Source organism: Peromyscus californicus, unplaced genomic scaffold (assembly GCF_007827085.1).
Source record: "Peromyscus californicus insignis strain IS unplaced genomic scaffold, ASM782708v3 Scaffold_8__1_contigs__length_139910024, whole genome shotgun sequence".
In the NCBI taxonomy this organism is placed as follows: Eukaryota; Metazoa; Chordata; class Mammalia; order Rodentia; family Cricetidae; genus Peromyscus; species Peromyscus californicus.
Window position 1 is genome coordinate 81,011,826 of NW_026294606.1, and position 24,805 is coordinate 81,036,630.

The following is a 24,805-nucleotide window of genomic DNA, read 5'->3' on the forward strand; positions in this document are numbered from 1 at the left end:
TCAGAAGCTATTTTTCCTAATAAAAGACACATTTATGTGGAAAATGTAAAGCACTATGTGGAAGAAAATTAAAAATGGTATAAATAAAAAATAAAGCTTGGGAAATACACAAAGAAAAAACACACCACAGCAATCCCAACATTATATTTTAGTGTGTATTTTTAAGTCTCTTTCTTGTGTGTATTTACAGATAAGTATACTTTTGAAAATGGGTGTTTTTCTCCATGAATGCAAATATACATGCACTTACATATAAACATACCAACAGGAACATGTCCATTTTTGTACTGGTATCAGCATTTTCAATTTTTTTTTTTTTTTGGTTTTTTGAGACAGGGTTTCTCTGTGTAGTTTTGCGCCTTTCCTGGAACTCGCTTTGTAGACCAGGCTGGCCTCGAACTCACAGAGATCCGCCTGGCTCTGCCTCCCGAGTGCTGGGATTAAAGGCGTGCGCCACCACCGCCCGGCCTTCAATTTTTTTTTAAATATAAATGTACTTTGTCATATATATTATGTTTTTCTTACTTATTCCATTTGTAATTTTCTCCACTATTTTCTTTTTTCAAACCGGGTCTCACTATGCAGCCTGGGCTGACCCTGACTCTCAATCCTCCTGCCTCAGCCCCTTGAGTACAGGAATAACAGGCATGTATCACCATGCCCAGTCTCTCCACTGCTTTCGTAAGCTCACATGTTCACTTGCACTGCATTGGGATGCCCATAACTTTACACACACACTGGAACATCTGAGCTAGTCAAGTCACTAGAACAGCATTCTACACATGGTGGAGGCGTTGCAATATTTTGATGCATCAAGGCAGAGTCAAGGTATTGGTTGGGTACATTACTGAAGAGCACTGCAGCCATCTGACTTGAACTATTGTTTGCCTCCAAGATGTTCAGAAGTAACTCTTAGATGGATGGTCCAAGACCAACCTATCTGTAGTAAGAAAAACCGGAGATGGAAAGATGGGAGGAGCAGTTGAGCCAAGATACCACCCCCTACTCTCAGCTCAAGCCTAGGCCTTCTCCTCTTAAACCCTGTGTTCTGGTATTCTATGGGCAGCATGACTCTAAAACCAAGACCAATTGAGAGAATGACAGAGCCCTAGCCAAAGGAAGAAACTCAGTGTAAATAAAAGAGCCACTGGGCTTCGGTTTATTTAGACTGTGGTGCTATGCTATTTGGGGTACTACGCTTGGGAGTTCTGGTAGACTATGTATCCTTCTTATCTTTCTTATAGCCTTATTAGAGTTACCAATTTCACTTGAAGATGAGAAACATATTGAGGGACTGGAGAGATAGTTCAGTAGTTAAAAGTACTTACTGTTCTTCCAGAGGAACCAAGTCAGGTTCTTGGGACCTACATGGGCACAGAATACAACTAACTGCCTACAATTCCAGCTCCAGGAGGATCCAATACCTCTGGCCCCCAAGATATCTGCCATGCGTGTATACACACACACACACACACACACACACACACACACAGAGAGAGAGAGAGAGAGAGAGAGAGAGAGAGAGAGAGAAACAGCTAGTGAGCTTCTGGTCACTGTAGATTTCAGGAAATCCTCCTAAGATTTCTAGCTGGTCCCACCTCCTACCCCCCCCCCCCCCCAAGACAAAAGTCTCACTATGCAGCTCTGGCTATCCTGGAACTGTGTAGACCAGGCTGGCCTCAAACTCAGAGAGATCTATCTGCTTCTGCCTCCCAAGTATTGGGATTAAAGGTATGCGCCATTATGACCGGCTTCTAGCCATTCTTTCATGATGTCTGTCCCATATCAACTATTTCAGCAGCTTCCTGGATGTCAAGGGATAGGTGATCAAATGCTTATTTAATGTAAGGTAGGCTACTAAGCTATGAAACACACTGAGAGGGTTGGTTGACATTAATAGAGGGGGAGCTGAAGGTGTTCAGAGATGAAAATAACTAGATATCACTTCTGACCAACAGACCAAAGGGCTGTCTACCAACAGCAGAGTGGGTCTGTGATGGCAAGGGCAGAGAAACTGACCTGTTGGGCAAATCACCATTACCTCTCTCTGTTCTGTCTGTGCTTCCTGCGGAAGTTCCTCACCACTGCACCTGGGGACAGCATTAGGCCATGGCAAAAGCAAAGTAAGAAAACTCACTCTAGTTCTAACTGATCACATCTGAGTTTGGACTATGCAAACACTTTGTCCAGATTGAAAGGCCTAAGTGTTCAAAACAAAGCAATGTTTGAAAGAAGAGCAGACCACAGCACCTAAAGAAAGTATCCCCTCACAGACCTGGCCTGGCCAAAAAACTCCACCACCCTTCCACCCCATAAACACCCCTTTCCCCCTACAGCTTAAGGGATAATTGCAGAGAAATAGCTGGCCCAAGGGCAGCTCCATCAGTCACACTGAATTTAGAGTGGGAAGAGAGAACTGCAAATTTACTAGCTGGGCAAAAAAAATACCTATGTCCTCCTGCCTCTAATGTAGTGGTTCTCAACCTTCATAATGCTGAGACTCTTTAATACAGTTGCTTATGTTGTAGTGAACCCCAACCATAAAATTATTTTTGTTGCTACTTTATAACTGTAATTTTGCTACTGTTGTGAACTGTAATGTTTAACTCTGTGAAACTGTGTTACTGTGCCTGTCTAAAACATCTGATGGTCTTATAAAGCTCTGAATGGCCAATAGTGAGGCAGGAGAAAGGATAGGCGGAGCTGACAAAGGAAGAAGTAGCCAGAGAAGGAGGAAGACATTAGGGGCCAGCCACCCATCTACACAGCAAGTGATGGAGCAAGAGTAAGATTTACCGAAGTAAGAGAACGAGAAAAGCCCAGAGGCAAGAGGTAGGTAGGATAATTTAAGATAAGGAAAGCTGACAAAAAAAAACAAGCCAAGCTAAAGCTGAGCATTCATAAGTAATAATAAGCCTCCGTGTGTGATTTATTTGGGACCTGGTGGCAGCCCCCCTACAAAATAGTAAAAGAGCAAAAACAACCAACAACAGACTCCTGTGAAAGGGTCAGTATACCCCCTCAAGCCCACAGGTTGAGAACCACTGCTCTAAAGAATGGCTATACCCCTTCAAATAAAGCTAGAGGATGAGGGAGAAAGTGAAATTGCTACATAAAGCCACCTCATCATAGTGCTTGGCTCCTAAGGATGAAGTAAGACTCCTGCCTTCATCCTTTTATTCCCCATTCTTTATAAACTTCCTTCACCCTGTAGCAGTATACTTAGAGCAAACTGAGCAAGGAAGACAATCTCTGTTCTTGAGCTTCAGGTAATATAGTGAATAAACAGACAGTCTTTATCTATAAAGGACAGTTTTTGGCTTGGTGGCACATATCTGTAATCTCAGTACTGAGACTGAGGCAGGAGGACAGATGAGTTCCATCCAGGCCAGTCTGGGATACAAAAGGAGACCTTATCTCAAAAACCTAAACCAAAAAGTTTACCCTGAATGATCTGAGATCAAATGTGAAGTAAAAAAGTCATCACAGGAAGACAAACACAGGTGACCTCTTGTCACATGGGATCTCAAAGGGCTGTCATAGAAGTAGGGCACACAACAGCAGCTGCAGGCCTGTGAGAATGGGAGATGGGACGGAGAGAGGCCAATTGTTGGTACAAAGACAGAGCTGGCTAGGAAATCAAGTCTGGTGTTCTAAGGATAACTGAGTATGGTTAGTAATATTGTATTGCATAATTAAAAAGAGCCAGAAGAGAGGACTGCCAGTGTTCTTGGGGCCAAAAAGGAAAAAAAAAAAGAAAAAGAAAAAGGGATAAGATGATGTCGAGCAACCGACAGCTCTTGAGCTGACCAGTACATAGTATAGAGGCAAATATCATGCCGTTCCCCCAACGAAGTATATTATTGGATGCCAACAAAACTTTTAGAAGTTTTAATTAAAGATGAAATTAAAGTTAAAAAAAAAAAAGCCAGGACCAGTGGCATTTGCCTACAATTCTAGCTGTTTAGTAGGCAAAGAGGGAGAGTCACCTGAGCCCAAGATTTAGAGACCAGCCTGAACAACACTACAAAGATCTCAAAAATGAAAGTGTGGGGTAAGGGATACAACTTAAGTGCACTGAGTGTATGTATACATAATTGCTAAGGAATAAAAGAAATTAGAAAAACTGTATTTTGCCACACAATAACTCAGAGCTGGAAGACAGTAAAGGTCTTCACCTTAGGTGTTCAGAGAGCTAAAATGGCTATAGATTAGTGGGATGACCGAGAGCAGAGGAGAGGTAGCCACTTTGAATACAGCTGCATAATCTGCTGGCCCTGTGCATAGTGGTTCTCAACCTTCCTTATGTTTCGACCCTTTAGTACCGTTCCTCATGTTGTACTGACCCCCAACCATAAAATTATTTCATGGCTACTTCATAACTATAACTTTGCTACTATGATAAATTGTAAATATCTGGTATGTGACCCACAGGTTGAGAACCTTTGCTCTAGAGGTATGAGAAGAACCTTGACCCACAAAGACTCCAATCAGGACCATACTCTCTGTCACTGAGAAATCCCAAGATAGAGAAAGACTCCAAGGGAAAAATCCAGGAGAAGATGACATAGAGCTAAGGAGGGAACAGGTTAACAACACAGTCTGGCAGCAGATGAGGCAATTGTCCTAAGTGTCCATTTATGAAGAACAGAAGATCAATGGTAGCCTTAAGTTTTCTGTACCAAGTTGTTCAAAGTCAGTTCATAAAATAAATAACCAATTAACTTACAACTACTTCACTCAAAAATAAGTCAGTAAAGTTGCCAAGACTACTATGTGTATAAAAAAACCCTACTTTACACAATCAGTGATAAACTGACTGTTCATTACACAGAACTGTCTTCAGCAAAGGGCTCTGTCTGAAGAAATGAAGAAGTTGTGGCGGTAAGGGTGAAGGAGTGAAACGTCCCCCTGAATCCCAGGCCCAGGCAACAGTCGAAATGGAAAGAGCAGAGACCACTTACTGGAAGAGGTAACTTTCCTTTTGTTTGTAATATGAAACTCAATTAAGTCTGCATGTGGAGTGGAAAGCCCTAGTAGTTAGGAGAGACTGAAGTGGTATACAAAGATCTGAAGTTCTAGAAAAAAGGAAGGAAGATGGACTCTAGAAGAAAGGAGATTGACCTTAAGCTATTTCTGGAATAATCCTTCCTCTGTTAGGTCATTTCCTTTTGCCAGGACAATTAAGGTGTGTCCCCAACCCAGAGGCTCTGACAATCCCAGGAACTTGTTCAGAAGACAGCTGAGCTCGGCAGAAAGAACCCTATCTGAGCCAGGCGGCTTCATAGTATCTACAGCTCACTGCTCTCAAGTGTCTGGGGAAAACCAGTTTTTAATCCTCATTTTTCACCAAAGTCCCACCCCATCTCCATTTTTTCTTCTGCTTGTAATTTCCTACCCTCTCTCAGCAGCTTCCCATTTATCACAGAAAAAGTTTTGGGTGGACTTTATTAACCTAATATATTCAAAGCTTCCTTCAGAAGTATTTGGTACTTATGGATTTTTCTTTTCTTACTCTTGGAGACCCCCCCGCCCCCGCGCCCTTTTTTTAAACTGTGCTAAAGACTTCAAGTGGCCTACTTGAAAACCATTCATATTGCATCAATACTGTAGCCTGCCAAAGCTGGCACCAACCATTACTGAGGCATTTTCATTTCTTACACATGAACTACTGTCATAGACATGTTTTTCTTCTTTGTAGTCTCTTTAGGATCTAAATTAGAACCATCAATCTGTCCAGAGTCAAGGGTGGAACCTGCTGGCTTTCCTCTTTGTCAGACATAACCCTAGTCACCTTGTCATTATGCCTTACTCTATGGTGTCAAGGGAAGATTTATGAAAACTGGGTTTGCATTATTTATCTTCCCTCTCCTTTGAAGCCAACGGCCAGAGAACAGTTAGGTAAACTGAGGCTAAGAAGAGATAATGCCATGCTGTAGGGGAAATTCTACATATACCTGGAATAGACTGCAAGGGTTCTAACATCTTTAGGATGAGCTAGTTACTCAAAGTTTGGTTTGAATGAATAAATAAATAAATAGATCAACAGATAAATAAATATATCTGCATCTCATGCATAGGTTCAATTGAGCTCTTGAGTGAAAAAACAGTTAATTGGCTTTCAATTATTTAGATTTTTGTTTTGTTTTCCTTACTGTCTGACTAGTGAACACATCTGATCTTTGAGAATTTACATGAAGATCATGCCTTAAACTTTAGGACCTAAAGGGAAATTTCTGACCCAATTAACTCTCACTATGGAATACATGCAGAGGTAACCCAGCTAACTGGCAAAATGGAGACAGGTGCTTCAAATGAGAAATTCAGAAAATGAAACTCATTACCCAGGAATAAACAAAGGTAATCACCATTACTGACAGTACTCCATGGTCACTAAAGGGAACTCTACCATACACGGAAAAACCAAATCCTAGCAGTGTCCACATTTAGGCTAATCATATTTTTAAAAGCAAATGAATTAGTAACCTACCGTCTGTCTGAGATTTGCTGAGGAATATTGTGCTGGCCCGAGGATGGTCGGAAGGATTGAATTCCATATTCAAATCTTTAAAGAAAAAAAGAGAAACTAAATAAATAAAATAAATCCCAAGTTGGTAACTACAGAACCACGATTAGTTTCCAGTTTCTCAATCTTAATGTCAGTACATTCAACGACCAAGGAAGCCAGTTTCTGTGTGAGTAGATCTTTTGGTTCCATTAAGAACACTGCTGTTGAAAACACGGGTGCAGGGTGTAGGAGACCTGTCAAAGGGTTCCTGGAGGGAGGAGAGAGGAATGAGGAAGTATTAGATAGAAACATAGATGTAGGGCCCTGGGTCAATACCCAGCTGCCCCAAGTTTAATCATGATGGGCTTTTTATACACCAGGAAGGGGAGGAGCAAAAGACCTCCCTCCCCCTTTTGAGGTCGAGGTATAAAGTACCAACAAGTGTAGACCCTTCAAAACACCTAGTAACCACACCCTTAGCCAAATCATCCCATTATATAGCTCTGCTGGGCAAAGCAAACTCAGACTTTCTGACCTTGAGGACGGCCTTAGGGAGCCTCTGTGGACCCCCACAGGGGGGCATATCTGAGATGCTCCACAAGAGATCTAGTAGCCTGAAACTCCATCCTTTGAAAAATCTGTTCTGCACCAAGAGAGGCCACCAAAGGGTTGGGTAGACTACTACACACAATTCTGTGTAAGCTCTATACCTATGTCAGAGCATGTGCTCATTGGTAGTATTCAAAAGACAAACTGTGTATAGGTCATGTGGGACTCTGATGCAGGCGAGCATGGCAGGTGTACTATCTGATCCATACTTGAAAGAAAACTTAGGTCAACATACAGTAATCACAAGATTGCTCGAGCACACACGCACGTGCGCACACAGAGAGACAGACAGAGAGACAGAGAGACAGACAGACAGACAGACACACACACACACACACACACACACACACACACACACACACACACACACACAAGCATTCTTCGGGCAGAAAGAGAAAATAAAAATTTCTGGAAAGCCTGAATGGTATTCAGCTCCACTTATAGTACCAGAAAGCAATTATTTGTGATTAAATTATTCCAACAAAATTTCCAAGAACCCTATCAATACCAATAAAAACAGTGCCTGTCTTTAACAGCCAATGAGCTAAAGATGAAAGGAGAGCAAAACAGGATGGTCAGAAAGATGATGGAGATGACACTAAATGCTTACTCACACAGGAGCTGACATGTTCTGGGCAAACATGAACAGGGGGCAAGTTCTTACACATGCACCGTTTCTAGCTGCTCACCCAATTTGTTTAAAAAAAAAAAAAAAACAAAGTCTGAGGAGACAGATGTCTCTGTAGTTAAAGTGCTTGCTTGGCAATCAAAAGGGCTATAGTTTGAAGCCTCAGAACCCACCTAAATGCTGAGTAGGCATGGTGACTCACCTGTAATTTCAGTCTCTGGAAGAGGAGACAGGGTTTATCAGTGAGCTACAGGCTTGACTGAAAGAGCCTGTCTCCAAGAACAAGGTGTAACAGATCAAGGAACAGGGCACCATGTGCATGCACACACATTTGCACCTGCCCAGACAATACACCCATGCATATGCACACCTGCACATACAACAGTGCTCACATACATGTGAACACACATATACATACCATACACACAAATGAAAACAAAAAAGAGAAAAAAATCACTGACAGATTCTTAAGCAATACAGTCTGTCTTTCAGATACTCTAACTTCTGTTTCGGTACATGCCTTGTACCCTTCAAGGTAAATGCCTTGAAGGAAGACTTGATGGAAGACAGGAAAGGAAGACACAATCTCTCAAACTTGCTTTAACTTGAACTAAATAGAGACCTGATGTAAGATAGTCTGTGAGGTTTCCTATTCAAGTTAGGGTCTTGCTACTTAAAAAAAAAAAAAAAAGGAGGGGTTGGTAACAAATGTGTGTTACTTAAAGTTTATGAGGACTTCTATAAAACAAGGATGACAGCAAATATGTACTCCTAACCACAACAAGTAATTTCAAGAAAGCTTCACACCAAGTCACCAGGAAAGGTGTCAACTAAAAGGTGCGTGTGCAGCTTGCAGACAGGTGCCACAGAAAGAGCTGCCTTGGACATTGTCAAAACCTCATCTATTCAGACCTCTAACACTCCTCCTAGACTCATCTGTCAGACCACTTTAACTCTCCTTTACCATTAAAACACAGCAGAAGGCGTTGCTAGAAAATGCAAACAGCTAATACTTCTCCACTGGTAGCCAGCTACAGGATTGCCAGGTCCTTTCAAATGGAGAAATTTGTTTCTGCATCCTAGACAGTGTCTTTGAGGGCAAGGCTGACAACCTGGAAGTCAGGATTCTTTGCCTTAGATCTAAGAATGGCACCACCATTGATCAAAAGAACTTCCAAGAAGAGTACATGCACGCTAAGTTTCAGTCAACCTAGACAATGCATATGTCTACCTATCACTAAAATCCATTAAGAGTACCATATTGACACAGAAACAGACATACCTATGTCATCAGCCAGTAAGCAGTATGACACACTGGAGAATATGCATGGGCATAGAAAACACCTAATACATAGGATTATCTAGTTCCCTCTAAATAATGCAAATGAGCAATTTTTGCTACCCTGAAGGAACACACACTGTAATAAACATAATCTTAAAATTTTATTTTACAGTGGCCTGGGGTTGGGGGAGGACCTGATCTGGGTCTTGTCTCCCAGCTGCTCTCCATCATTGCTGGTTCTTAAGAGATGCAGGGGCTCTCCTCTATGTGGCACTGACCTTTTCTCTACGGAGGCTGGCATGCAACCACCAAAATGAGTCTCCCCACCAGCAAGTTCCACGAGCAGTAGGAACTTCTGACAAACATTATGAGCTCAGGGTTACTCCAAGGACACCCAATCACCACACACAGCTGGCCCTGTGCATTGTCATTCTGCTTTCCCCAGAGTCCCAAGGGCACACTGGAACTCTGCTTTTACTTAAGGAATTTTGTTTTAGAACTTTCCTATGAAAGGTGAAAAGCAAGGATGATAAAGAACAAGGCTGTCACATGTCACCTTTCAAGACATGTCATAATTCTAGATCGGCCAGGAATCACCTCTGCCTAGTTCAGTGAAGAAACTGTAATCCACTCGGTGTTAAGAGGAGACTTAAGAAAGGCTAAGGTGGGGTATGATGTGACAGTTACAACAAAGGAGTGGGGATGAGGCATGGATGATGATGAGTTGGACTAGAACTCTAACCTCTCGATAAGCTTCCTCTGCTAAATCATACCTACCCTTAAACCATGGCTACCTAGAAGGCCTGGAGGTGGTCAGTGCCTAAAGGTCAAATCCACAGAACTCCCCAAAATTTGCATATTAAGGTATAGATTCTAAGAGGACATCTTCCTCTGCTTGTGAACAGAGTACACCATCCTGCTAGTGAGGTAGCACTAGCAGACATGGCAGGGAACCTTCCCAAGTTTTGGTACATGACTTTATTTCTAAAGCATTTCCACGAGTTTACATCTTCTTGAGTCCTCTCCCACAGCAGTAGTCCCTAAATATAAAAACTTCATACTGAAAGTCAAAGCCGAGTGCCAACAACAGTCGGCTGTGGCACCGATGAGTGTGAAGGAGTAGTGCCCAGTGCTCACATGGAAGGTAGGTGCCATGTTCGCAGTGTCTGTGCCATCCCTCTTAAAAAACAAAACAAACAAACAAAATACAACCACTCAAAAACTTCAAAAACAGTTGTTTTTGTTGAGATTTAACATTTACTATAAGGTACAGGCAGCTGAAAACTCAATCTAGTCCAGAAGTTAAAGGAGACTAGTACTAATAGAGCAATTAAGGGGAGCCGTCATGATGAAATCTAGGTGGCTTTGTAGCAGAAGTCCAGATCAGGGAGAGAATACACTCCTGGTCTCTACCACATGGCTTTCACCAGAGGGAGCCTTTAACCGGGGACCACAGCTGTGAGCCCCTTAACCTCTTCTTCAGGAAGTAGCCTGGCTCAGTTTTCCATGATAGAAGAAAAACTAATCAATAGTGAACACAGGGTAAAAACCAATGTGCATGGTTTCAACTTACTTGTTTACTAAATCAGGTGCTAGCAACCATTGTCCATGCTACAGCAGTACAGTATCATGGAGAAGAAAAAAGCTCCACTGAGAGTAACTTCATATGCTCTATAACCCATATTCAGGAAGTTGAAAATAGATTATCCTGAAGAATCAGTGGTTTCCCCAGAGAAGCCCCCAAAGTAGAGTAGAACTAGCGTATTTCATATTATAAAATACCTAATCTGTTCACTTCTGCCAACTCCATAGCCGGAGGCAAACTGACATTGCTCTGTGTCTCATTTTCCTCCTCTTTAAAGTGCACTAATCACACATGGCTGAGATCAGAAGTTACTATATATGAAGTTGTAATAGATAAATAGATATGATATAAATAAGAAGGTAGATTATTGAATCTACTTTTAAAAAACAACTACTTGTTTTAGATATTTTACATTGAATTGGATTTTTGTATACTGTATACAAATTATATATAGATAGATACAAATTTGAGATTGATTTTGTTAGAAAATACTGCACGTATCTTTCTAATCTTGTTCAAGATATTGTACCTATACAGTTCATTTAACAATGTAATACAACTTGTTAATCCTTGAAAGTTATTACTACCAACTATTAGGATATAGCGAAATGAGAGTTAGTAGTTACACACAGACACACAAACACACAGACACACACAAAAGGGGGGGGGCGGGGAGACTGCCGATCCTTTCCAAGACAAATGTGGTTGCAGTTTGGCAACAGGTGTCCTTTGAGACCAGGACAATATGGCACCATCGCTGAGTGGCTTTGCAATCCGGAAAAGGTACAGTGCCCCTTCCTTCAAAGGCAGCTGAACAGGCAGTGGGCCGATGGCTCCTGGTGTGCAGTGGGACAGTAGCTGGAGCAGCTGTTCTTGGAGGAGTAACTAGGCTGATGGAGTCTGGCCTCTCAACAGTAGACTGGCATTTAATAAAGGAGATGAAGTCACCCACAAGCTGAGAAGAATTGGACAGCCGAATTCCAAATACACCAACAATTTCCAGAATTTAAAATCCTGAGTCATGACAGGGCACTGGCAGAATTCAAGTTTATCTGGTACATGGAATACTCGCACCGAATGTGGGGTCAAGCTGTAGGCCTTGGGTACAACATCCTATTTCACAAATGAGTCTGTTAGATATGCTAAGCCTGTGGGCTGAAGATGATGCCCCAACACTGTGGAGAAACCTTGGGTGAATGTCCAGGCAGCTGGCTGTTTCTGTCATAACTCATTTTCTGGAAGTTGCTTGTTTGCACTTCCTGTTTTACTAGGTAATATTCTTTCCTTCTCATCAGGTCTCTGAGGGAGTTGAAGATTAGATAGTTGTAGTTATAGTTTTCCTTGTTAAGAAATTTCAGAAAAGAAACTCACTAAGAGGTGTAAAGTGTATAAATTTGAAAGACTTCATAAGGTAGTTTTCTGTTAGTACTATGTTAAGATAGAAACTGAATTAGGCACATTTTGGACTCACCAAAACAGGATAGCTAATGAAGTATTTTCTCTGAATTTGTCAAATACAAATGGACTAGACATAGTTGATGTATTTACTGTTTGTATATATTGTATATAGCTATTGTACTAATTGCATATAGTTTTTCTTATATTAGTTATAACTTTTTAATTTTTTTAGACAAAAAAAGGGGAAATGTGGTGATGTATTGTGTCCCCCAATACACTGTGTCTCCCAAAAAAATTTTACTTGAGGATCAGAGGAAATAGCCAGCCACTATAGTAAACAAAAGTCATGCAATGTTAGCACATGCCTTTAATCCTATCACCTGGCAGGCAGGGATCTGTCTGGATCTCTGTGAGTTCTAGGCCACACTAGGGAATAGAGCCAAGCGTGATGACACACCCTTTAATCCCGGTACCAACCATAGAGGTCTGGAGGTCTGAACAGACAGACAGGAAGTGACAGAGCTGGGCAGGAAGAGGAGGTGATGTAGCTGGCCTGAGAGAGCCAATGAGAGAACAGAACAGAAAAGGCATATAAACATGAGTATACAGGAAGAAGCTCTCTTTGAAAGCTGTGGCATTGGTGAGGTGAGGTTGGCTGGTGGCTGTCCCTATTTTCCCTGATCTCTGAGTTTTTTACCCCTATATCTGGCTCCATGTTTTTTATTTAATAAGACCGTTTAGAAATTCGTCTACAGATGCCTGCTTAATGGCTAATGTTAAGAAAATCTACAAACCCCTGGGAGATGGGGCTGTCATAACTGAAGCTGAGGTAGGAAGACCTGCCCAATCCTTCCCTGACAGTGACTCTGGACTACATAAGTGGCCACAGGGCGCACCTGATAAACGGGAGCCCATAAGCTACACTGTACCTCAGCTGTGACTCCCATAGGTGAAGGGAAGAAGTGGGGTGGAGCACAAAGCTGGTGTTTCTATACTCTAGAGTGGAGGGCAGTCCCTCAGTCCATCACCCTTCTGTTCTGAAAGGACTCCTTTGCCCTATACTGAACAAGATGTCAGAGATCAACTGTAGCTCATGTCACCACACCATGTATAGCAAGCAAAAGAACTACTGCATCACGTAACTCAGGCCTGACTGGCATTTCCAAATGCTGCTTCCTCTGTCAAACAGGGCTCATCTTGGTTCTGGCCTCAACATAGCCCTGCTCCCAGTTTCATGGTTTCCAGGGCTTCTCATAAAACACCCTGATGGGTGTGTGGGGGGCGCGCATGTGTTTCAGATCATAATGTCATAAAAAGGGCTTTACTGGGAAAGGAGACAACATGTTGGGGAAACCTCAGTGAAACCATGTTAACAAATGAACCAGAAAGAATAGGCCCCTATACAGCAGAAGCATTCAAACCAGCCCCACAGAGAAGACTATTCAGAAAAAAAAATGTTGTGTCTGTGGATATAATGGCATCACGATGTTACTTTTTTTACTGGAAGAGAACCCTACCATCTTAATACATTATAAGCCTATCAATCACTGGCACTGACTGCTGAGACATACTCATGACTTCCAGGAGTATGATGAGACCTCTGTACTGAGTTCTTAGAGTCTGGACACCTGTTGGGCAAATGCTTCGAGTCTGGAAGGGAATTGTGGAGTAAAGTGAAGGTGGCTCTGTGTGTGTGTGTGTGTGTGTGTGTGTGTGTGTGTGTGTGTGTGTGTGTGTGAGAGAGAGAGAGAGAGAGAGAGAGAGAGAGAGAGAGAGAGAGAGAGAGAGAGAGAGAGAGAGAGAATTACGGACTGCGGCTATATTGTGGAGCAGAGGAGCAGGAGGAGGAGAGGAGGAGGCTACAGAAAGGTTTTCTCATGTACTTACATATTCAGACAACTAACTACACCAGGAACAAGTATAGTGGCTAAGCAGGGATGTCTGAACACAAATCGTGAGTTTCTATTTGAAACCCCTCGAAAGCCCATTCTTTCATAAACATACACCAGGGAGAGGGCAGTGAAGGTGCCAGTGGTTCTGAGTGCTCCCTAAAGGATCCCTAAGATACTGAGGGATGGGTGACTCTTAATAAAAGGTACTGTGTTAGTTAGCAACCAGCCAAACTTCTCTGCTTTTGAACATCCTCGTAGGCCCATTTGTAGACCACTTTGTAAAATTCACTGATAACAGAGCTTGGAAGTCAGCTTTAAGACATGTCCCTACCTCTGATCATCTCCCTTCTAGTGATGCCTGTTTACTCCAACTGCCTTCAAGAACCCAGCAGTGGACAAGGATGGGCACTGACTAGGTCCACCACCATCTCTCCCTGTCCCAGACTACTATACTCTACAGTGGTCAGGGACAAGCACACAAGAACTACCCCGAGGAAAACACCTAGTGCCACTTTTCCTTTCTAAGGGAAGAAGGTGTTCCTACTGGCAAATTGCCCTTAAAGAACTCATAGGGAACACCTATTGCTCATTGGACTGTCCTCAAACTAGAAGAGAAAAGGAAACTAAAAACTTAAATAGTTAAATTAACAGGGGTAAAGAATTAAAAAAAATCTAACTTCCATTTCTACATTTAGGATTTTCTTGGGAGTTTTGTTTTGGGAGCAGTCTGACAACATTTTTTTTTAAATTTATAATGTTTGCATGTGTGCTGGATAGTTTTATGTCAACTTGACAAAAGCTAAAGTCATATGAGAGGAGAGAACCTCAATTTAAAAAGTGTCTTCATAAGATCTGCTGTAGGAAGACTGTAGGACATTTTCTTAATTAGTGATTGATGGGGGAAGGCCCAGCCCATTGTGAGTGATGCCATCCCTGGACTGGTTCTGGGTTCTATAAGAAAGCAACCTGGGCAAGCCAAGAGGAGCAAGCCAGTAAGCAGCATCCCTCCATGGCTTCCGTATCACATCCTGCCTTCAAGTTCCTGCCCTGTTTGAATTCTTATCCTGACTTCCTTTGATATTAACAGTGATGTGGAAGTATAAGCCAAATAAACCCTTTGTCCCCAAGTTGCTTTTGGTCATGGTGTTTCATCACAGCAAAGAAAAAACAAAACAAAACAAAAACCTAGGATAGCATGCATCTCATATAATTGAGCTTCTTACGAAGGAGTTTAAAAAGACTAGGTAGGGATGCCGGGCGGTGGTGGCGCACGCCTTTAATCCCAGCACTCAGGAGGCAGAGCAAGGAGGATCTCTGTGAGTTCGAGGCCAGCCTGGTCTCCAAAGCGAGTTCCAGGAAAGGCACAAAGCTACACAGAGAAACCCTGTCTCGAAAAACCAAAAACCAAAAAAAAAAAAAAACCAAAAGACTAGGTAGGGGACAGTGAAATGGCTCAGTGGGTGAAGGTAAGTGCCCCCAACCAAGCCTGGCGATCTGAGTTTAAGCCTGTAATCCACAGGGTGGAGGGAGAGAAGCAATCCTTGAAGTTCTTCACTTTTCTACATGAGCACCACACAGACACACACACACACACAGTGACACAGACACAGACACACAGACACACAGACACACAGACACACACACACACACACACACACACGGCAGTGGGGGAGAGGGAGGGAAGATGAGAATAATATAATAATGAAAATTAAAGTCCAAGTTTGTATGAATAATAAATGTGTAGGAGTCAATATACGAATGAAATAAGATATCTTACAACCTAGCTATAAGCAGTTTCCTGGCACATTAGAAAGAGTTGCAAGCAAGGAAGGCCTCCTTGAGTTGAACTGCAGCATCCAGGCCTGCAGGACACAGGGAAGATGTGCAGCCAAGGCATGTCAACAAATGACCAGGAGCATCAAGGTCAAGGGACAACGACACACTGGACAGAAAGGAGACATGTCACCAGAGATGTTAAGGACTCTAGGATCAAAGCACAGGGAGATGGGAGGGGCAGAGAACTGAAGTCACAGCTATGGAACAGGAAGTTATCCCTGAGAATGCAAAAGGAAACACCTACAGAAACTCAAGATTATCAACGGCCATCACATCAAACACCAGGAAAACACACAATTCAGGACAAACAGTGGAGCCAGTGCAAGCAACCTTGGCAGGACAGCTAACAGGAACTCTGATCAGGACACTGACGCACTTCCCCCAGGATTTTCAGAGGACCACGAAATGCTATCTCTCTGAATCAGAGGCACAATGTTAATACGTGACAAGGCAGACAGAACGTACTCTGTTCCTATAGCTATTTTAAACTCCACAACCTTAAGATTATTTGCAACCAGAAATGTCATTTAGATCCCTTCTAGGATTTCTGACAACCCAATCTAGTCATGTAAGCAAGTGAGGTAATCAACTACCAGAATTTCACTCACTTTCAGACACGATAAACACTTTAATTCTAGATTTGAATTTCTCTCTCTAAAATTTTAACTTCCTATCTCATTCTCTAACTGAAAAGCCACCCCACTCACATTCCGGTTCTGGAGAAAGTGGCAATAAAGAAAAATGCAACTCCTGAGGGTCACCTTAGACAACAGAAAATAAGAAGTACAACTAACGCTGAAATGAGATATAAGGCAGGACTGTTCAGAATTCAATCAAGTCTGTCACATTCTACAGGAAAGGGGGTTAGGCAGCCAGATGGGGAAGATTTGCATTTAGAATAGTTTCACTGAAGACCAAAGAAATGTGTGAGTTAGCATCCTACTATCAAAAATTTAAAGCATGACCTGAAATAACCTAAACACAGTATTTAAACACTCCATCTCACTTGCACGGCTGAACCAATGATAAGGCAACTAACCCAGCATCACAGAAGCACCATTTTAATTATTTTTGTTCTAACCAAACATATAAGTGTGCTCACATCAGGCTCTGGTCCAGGCACAGAGACATAAGCCAAGAAGAGGTGTCTTATCTCTTTATAATATCCCACCTACTCTGGTCCCTGCTTGTGTCACAGTGCCTCAGGAGTGTTCACAGTTCAGTCAAGTTGAAGTCCATCCAGCTTTTGGCAAACCTACACTTAGAAGGGCTCAGCGCTTGATGACAATGACTCTTTCCTTGGATGTTCTCTGGGACAAAGTCATCTGGAATGGTTTCTTTGCTGGCAAGGATAAAGACCCTTTCCCAGGGCTCGCCTAAGACCATTGGAAAACACAGATATTTACATTACAATTCATAACAGTAGCAAATTTACAGCTATGAAGTAGCAACAAAAATAATTTTGATTAGGGAATCACCACACCATGAGGAACTGTATTAAAGGGTCACAGCATTAAGAAGGTGGAGCACCGCTGAATTAGAAGGAATGAAAGAGGAGGGCACTAATCAGAACATTAAAAATTAAGCAGCTGAAGGTTACATTTACCTCTGAATAAGAACAATTCTATCCTATAAGCAGGATTATGTTGGTTTATAAACACCAAACCAGTATTACCACTGACCTAGGAGGAAAAGAAAAGGTGGCCCGACACGTGAGCGGCAGGAAAAAGTCTCCACTTCTTACTTCTACAGTCTAGTAAATGATCTACAACTTTAAATACAGACCAACGAAGTCTCAGCTGAAGAGCAAACTAGCTGCAGAATTGCACCATTGTTCTGCGCCTGAGCAGGAAGGCAGCAAATGTCAAGCAGGACATTTTCCACCTGCCGCCAAGAGCTGCAGCTCCAACATACAGCCACACTATCCTTCATTCATGGAGAAAGAAGAAACTTAGTGCACTAGAAATAAGACCATGTTACCATATGTTACTATTCAAACTACTGAAGAAAGGAAGGCCGTCTTCAAAAACCTCTTTGGGATGTAAGCTGAAAGAAATCACGAAGGAGGTGAAGAGAGGATACTACTAGTCCCCACATTGTTATCACTCTGGTCTTAAACAAATATATGTCAAGTACTGCCACAAGCCACACCAAGGGCTGGCTGGAGAGAAGGAGCACCTGGACCACTTCTGCTTACCTAGTTTCTTGGCTCATGAAGTCACCAACAGCTGCACTGTATTAGGGGGTGAAAGCCAAGAGTCCCCTGCTTGCTCCAGATACCAGGCCTAGCCTTGCTTGTGCTGGCCTTAGAAGTTCCAGGTGAGGTAGTGCCTACTCTCAACCCACAGGGGGAGATTTTATTTCTCCAACTACCTACTGAGTGCCACACAGCTCAACCTCACAGAAGGGTGGACACTAGAGGAGCCCGATCAAGGGTGCCCTGGAAAAGGTCCTGGCTTCCTGCTTTCAGCTCAGGTTTCAGTCTATCTATACTCTGGCTTCAAAGACACCATACTGGTCAGTGGTCATTTTAAGAAAATGGAAAATTAATCATTCATTCTGACCTGAGAAATATAGTGAGGTTTGCAACTTTCTGCTAAGTATACACACACACACACACACACACACACCCATGTAGAGCTCTAAGGACCTGCCAAACAGAAGAACTACATGCAGACATTTAATCAAATCTTGTTTCTCTCCTACCCCATTTAGACTTCACTTCTGTCTAAAAATGGAAAGGACAGAAGATAATTTTGCAATTTATATAAACACATGCCAATTCAATTTGCAGTGGCCAAGTCTTTATCAATAATCTCTTTGATCCTAAGAAAGAGATGTTTATCCTATATAATCCTCTTGAGAAAACACTTCTTCGCATTAGGTGTGAGGTATGGCTCAAACACATAGTAGGGAATTGTGATTTCACACTTTTAGGTCAGTAGCACACAACTAGCAGTCTATGCAAATATTAAGCACTCCCTCCCCAGTCATTGGTGCAAGAACCTCAGAGAAGGACCACCAGAACACGGATCCTACTACTTTGCTGCCATATCTCACCTTGTTATGTCCTTGCCTACCTCTTCACCAATTCAGAGCTGATAGCTCATTAGAACAGCCTTTTCAGGTGCCCATTCACCCCCATGCTCCACCCCTCTCCCACGAGCTTTCTGGCAAACCTCAGAGAAGGTTAAATCTAATTTGTTTTGGGTTCCATACTCTTCACCCACCTCTCAGTTAAACACCAGTGTGATGCTTTCTATATCTAGTGTATCTCCTTAAACCTCACTAACACATTCATAGCTACCTCCAGAGAGTCCAAGTTCTTGTGTCTGAGAACTCTGCTACATCTGTCCCAAGCAGCTGTGCATAGCTAGAGGAAAACACTGCTCCTCCTGCACACACACCTGGATGCTTCCTGTCTCCTCACTCATCACTCTGGACTTCTCTCAGACTACAAGTCCCTCTTACCCCACCCTTCTTGTTTGCTTGGTGACCTTACCTAGGACTCTTGGTAGCCCTAGTATGCCAACAACTTCCTCAAAGTCTGGGCCAGTATCAAACTCTCCTGAGCTCTCACACTATTTCTCAGCTTCCCCAATTACCTGACAAAGACATCAAAATCTCAAAATCAATAGTCTCATGGGTCTGGGTGGATGGCACAGGAGATAAAAGTGCTAGCTCGGCAAGCACGAGGACCCCAGTTTAGACTCCCAATGCCCACGTAAAAGCTAGGGATGATAGTGTGTATGTCATCCTAGCACTGAGGATATACAGATAGGCAGACCCCAGGCATTCACAGGCCAGCCAGCCTAGCCCATTCCAAGAATTCCAGGTTCAATGAGAGATCCCATCTTGAAAAAATAAGGAGCGAGATAGAGGAAAGCACTCCAACATTGACTTCAGGCCTACCCACGCAGCACACACACACATGCAGATCAGTAGTTCAATACCTACTCCTTTAAGCCTGTACTGGTAATTAATTCTACATATGTGCTACATGTTATATCAAATACAGAGGGTGAAATAATATAAAAGGAAATCAGATCTGGATCACACGGCTAGTAGATTTTAATGCAGTGGTTCTCAACCTTCCTAATGCTATGACACTTTAATACAGTCCCTCATGTTGTGGTGACCCCCAACCATAAAATTATTTCATTGCTACTTCATAACTGTAATTTTGCTACTGTAAGGAATTGTAATGTAAATATTTGTGTTTTCCGATGGTCTTAGGTGACCCCTGTGAAAGGGTCATTCAAACCCACAGATTGAGAACAACTGTTTTAATGGCCTTCTTTGCTACCCGCTTCCCCCTGAAGACTGCTCTTCTACTTAGTGCTCAGTCTCATCAACGTCAGATCCTAAGAATTAAGTAGGACATAAATAATATTTAATAAATAATATATGCTCTCCAAATGCACAAAACATTATGTCTGGTAGCAGAGGAAACTGTAACGAAGTTCAGCATTTTCTGCTGAGCTTTCTGCAAGGCTGATCAACTGATTACACTGGAGTGACTGCAGAGACTGAAGTGCTCCAGGTCAGAGCCCAGTCACATTTTATCTTGGGCTATGTTAGCCTCCCAAATAGCCATTCCTTGCCCACCCTATATCTGACCAAATATCCTGTGACTAACAGATAAAACATTTTGAAAGTATTAATTAAAAAGTCTAGTTTCAGCCTGGTGGTGGTGGCACATTCCTTTAATCCTAGCACTGGGGAGGCAAATCTGTCTAAATTTGAGGCCAGACTGGTCCACAGAGCAAGTTCCAGGACAACCAGGGCTACACAGGGAAATCCTGTATTGAAAAAACAAAATGAAACAAAACAACAAAGACAAAACAGACAAAAAGTGAAAAAACAAAACCAAACAAAACCCTCATTTCCAGAAACCAAAGGCTAAGAATACCAGCAGACAGCATTTCAGCCCGATGGCTGAAATGTCCTAATTTATTTTTAACCAGACCACTTAATGGTTCCACCAATGTATTTAAAAAATGTCTTAACTTACAAATTTCTTCTGTTACTATAAGAACTCCAATAGACTATTATTATGTTGGGATCCATAATTGGAGAGAACTTCAATCTGTGTTCCCTGGTTATGGTAAGTCCTATTGGGTCAGGATAAGCTATTCCCTTTAAGATGAGACTGTGCTTGTTCTATCAACACTATCAATAATAATACCCAAGGCACAGTGGTTATATGCCAGGCACTATTCTAAGAACTTTAGGTACACTACCATTATCTGCATTTGGACTGGGAATGCAGACCAGTGGCAGTGTTTGCTTAGCATGTGTAAGGGCAAAGTTGGATGCCTAGATCTTCAAAACACAAATTTATTTGCAGATAAATGAATAAATAATAAGTAGGTAGGGCTTCATTTTGTCACAAAGGAAGCAAACTCAAATCTATAGTGTTTACCCAAATTCATACAAACAAACTGTAAGAGACTGAGCATGCATTCTCACTCTAGCTCCACAGATTATGCTCTGCTCACAAGTCCTGTGCTGCTCAGGTGGCCAAGAGCCCGACACTAGACAGGCCACGGGCTCAGGGAAAACCAAATACTCCTGTTCTGCTAAAGGAACACAGCAATAATGACTCCTAATGACATTCTGCTACACCCAAAGATCAGTGCCTTGCTCAGCCATCATCAGAGAAGCTTCCTCTTGTAAAAGACGGGCACTGATACAGAGACCCACAACTGGGCAATGTGTGTGCAGAGAGGGAAAGAACTTGGACTACTCAGTCCTAAACAGAATGTCTTCCTCAGTTCCCTCCCTCAGGGCTCAGGGAGCTATGCAGCAGAGGAGGCAGGAAGACTACGAGCCAGAGGGGAGAATGACAACAAGGAAACAGTGCCTTCCAGACACAAGGACAGACAGACACATCGGACTGTGCCAGCATTCACAGGGCCTGCACAGGTCTAAGACAGATGGGGTTCCAGTGCTGAGAGTGAGAACTAGACACCCCTAACCAAGAAACTATCTCCAACTGACAACTGTTTCCCAAGGAAAAACTAATCATCTCCAATGGAATCTTGCTGAGTATAGAAGCCACAACACCTAAGGGTAGCCCCATGCCCACCAGCAGGTAGACCACACAAAAAGAACTCAATGGTGTTTTTGTACTTTTGCATCATACTGCTTTGTTTAGCCTTTTTTTTTTTGCTTCTTTTTTTGTATCTTCCTGGTCTTTTGCCTATACATTATGGTTTCCAATTTTGTGCTTTTATGGCCTTCCTGGTTTTTGTTTTGTTTTTAACTTGCCTGTTCATTTCCTAAATAAAGAGAGAAAAAGAACATGGGGTTTGATGGGTGGGAAGGATCTGAGAGGAGATGGGTGTGTGTGTGATCAGAATATAGTGTATGAATTTTCAATAAAAAACTAAAAATAAATAAAACTTAAAAAAATCCATTCTAGGAAAATACTGACCACTCCTCAAATTGTTATCCTGATTTTTCCAAGATTCTCATCCATCCTTGGGTATGCAGTACTGTACTTTCTTTTAAGTTTCCCTGTCTCCTTTCCTTAATACTTGTCTGTTTAGTACTCAACAACAGTCAGGTGCTATCAGTAGACTTCCTTAAGTACATAAGCAAAGTATGTCCACAAGAGGAACATCACTGCCTTCATTATTCCCCACCATCACTATGAGCCAGATGAAGCAATGATATGATGTCAGTATACATCAGGTGTGTAAGCAGTGGCTAGTAAGCCATATAGCAAGGAAATATCCTTTAATGACCACACTGCTTTGGGCCGTAACATCAGAAGCTTTCTCTTTTCTCCCACCCACCCCCCGACTCCCACCCCCCACACAGACACACAGACACACACACACACAGACACACACACACACACAAAACTGATGCACTTACTCATGGCCAGCAACCTTTCTCCATGGAGGGTCAGGCCACATTTTGGGCCTTGTGGAACATAACCTTCATTGCGACTATTCAATCTGCACTTCAGAACAAAAGTAACATATAAATGAACAAGTGTGGATTTGTTCTAATAAAATTTCATTCATAAAAGCAGCCTCGCAGCACTACCACTTACCATGCTCTATACTAAGCCCCGTAAGGTTTGTCCACACTAGCTAGGTCTATGGAGAAAGCTCTTCCGCTTTCCCCACTGTGCTTCCTGAGTTCCTTCTGCTACTCCTGCTCTCTTCCAACCCCTTTGCTAAAGCCTCCGGTGGCTCAGCATTACCTCGCCTGGCCAGCTCAGCTGACATGTAGCTTTTGCACCACCTTCCTCAGAAGTGTTTGCCTTAGAGATCGCGCCAGCCCAGCCCAAGGCCGGCCGGCCGGCCATCCATACAGGCCCAGGTAGTGCTGCCCTCCTGACCTTCGTATCCCTGAGTTAGACCCTAGTACTCTATGCTTTCTCCAAACTTCTAAACTATACTCAACAGAAGGTCCGACTCTTTAACACTTCCTCACCTTATCTAACCTGTAAATGGAAATGTTTTACTGTCCTGGTGTTCTCTTAAGGATTACCATCTTTAATCACAAGGCTTTCTTTCCAGAGAAACACATTTTATTCTGGAGGGAAAAAAAGGTAAACCGTTTGGCCAACGAAGACACTCTGGCCTTTCCACTGGAGTCTACTGCTACACTACGGCCAAATTCAAACAGTACTGTAATGAAGAAAACAAGACGTGCACTCAGTGTAGACACACACACAGAAGAAACTCTGTGTCCCCCGTGATGCCAAATACCCAACATCTGGGAAAGCTCTTGTCAGTCTTGTCACTGTCTCTTCCACATTGAAAGTATTTCCAAAGAAGGCCGCTTCTGCTTGGCTAACAACAGTGTAAAAGCCAACTTGTTCCTGGCTTACAATGGCTTCATTCTACAACGTGGAAAAACAAGGCTATATTCACAACAAGCAACCCAGACACCTGTCAACACCGCAGAGACTCCCTGGAACCATTCTAGCTCCTTAAAGGAGCTGCATGATCAGAAGTGTTCGTATACACAATGAACTCCCCATCTGCAATTGCAGTATTCTGCTGAAAAAATAAATCACATGGACTGTGAAAGCCTCAATACCTTTGAAACACAATAGGAATAAGGGCACCCACCCTGAAACTGACACGCTGCATCGGAGCACTGCTAACACAGAGATGTGGGGAAAGAGAGGACTTAAAATAGCACTGCCACATGGACTCCACATCTGTGTTTCATCTGAGGTGATCTGTGAGATGAGGAAGCACTAACGGCATAATTAACGAGCATCAGTCACAAAGGGTGGCAACGTGAATAGGAGTGAAGACATGTAGGGACTACAGTACCTAGGATGTTTCTGCATCCCTGGAATCTACTCCAGGCTCCATTATTTGTGCTGTGGTTGTGTGAAGTCTCACATCCATCTATTCAGAGACAATGACTGTTCTTCAATTGTTCTAACACCTCTGCGTTTAAAAGGCTCTGTTGTCACTAGTGTGACCTGTGTTGCAGAAATTTCAAAGCTTGTCCTGAGGTCCTAGGAGCAAGTCATCAATAGGTAAAGTGAGGAGGAAGGTCTGGAGCAGGAGATGAATCCAGACCCCATTGGTTTTGTGAATGACACTTAAGCAGCAGGCAGGCCCCTTCCTCCTGTCCCCCTCTCCATGATTGCTTCTCAATCAGAGTTGAGCAGCTGGAACAGACCAGGTGAACCTTTCCAGAAAGTCTGAGCTTGGGTCTAGAGGTAAGGACAAAGTCAAGACTGTATATGTATGTACAAGAACTCCTAGGCTACATGGAGCACCATTCCCCAGGAATGTCTGTAGTAAATTAATTTTTAAGCAGTGTACAGGAAAGGGGATGCTGACACCAGACCAAGCTGATTTCAGAATAGACTGCCCTTCCCCAGCAGCTAAGTTAACTATCAGCTCTTCTAATGGTGGTAAGAAATGCCATGGCAAATAGGAAGCAACTTCATTTGGGTTTCTCAAAACTGGTTTAAGAGAACACAATAGAATTCCATTCCTTTTATTCCATGAAGAGCACGTTATTTATTTAAGAGTCTCTTATTGGCAATTATTAAATAATCCTAAAATTCTAAACATTC

The 24,805-nt window shown here is 42.6% G+C and overlaps 1 protein-coding gene across 1 annotated transcript in view; it reads right to left on the reverse strand.

Moving 5' to 3' along the window:
- The window catches only part of Ccny (cyclin Y), a 135,129-nt gene that overhangs the window by 56,106 nt on the left and 54,218 nt on the right, over nucleotides 1-24,805 (reverse strand). Inside the window, exon 2 of the mRNA XM_052727132.1 lies at nucleotides 6,491-6,565. Coding sequence (XP_052583092.1) covers nucleotides 6,491-6,565 — 75 coding nt within the window. The remainder of the gene's footprint in view (nucleotides 1-6,490; nucleotides 6,566-24,805) is intronic.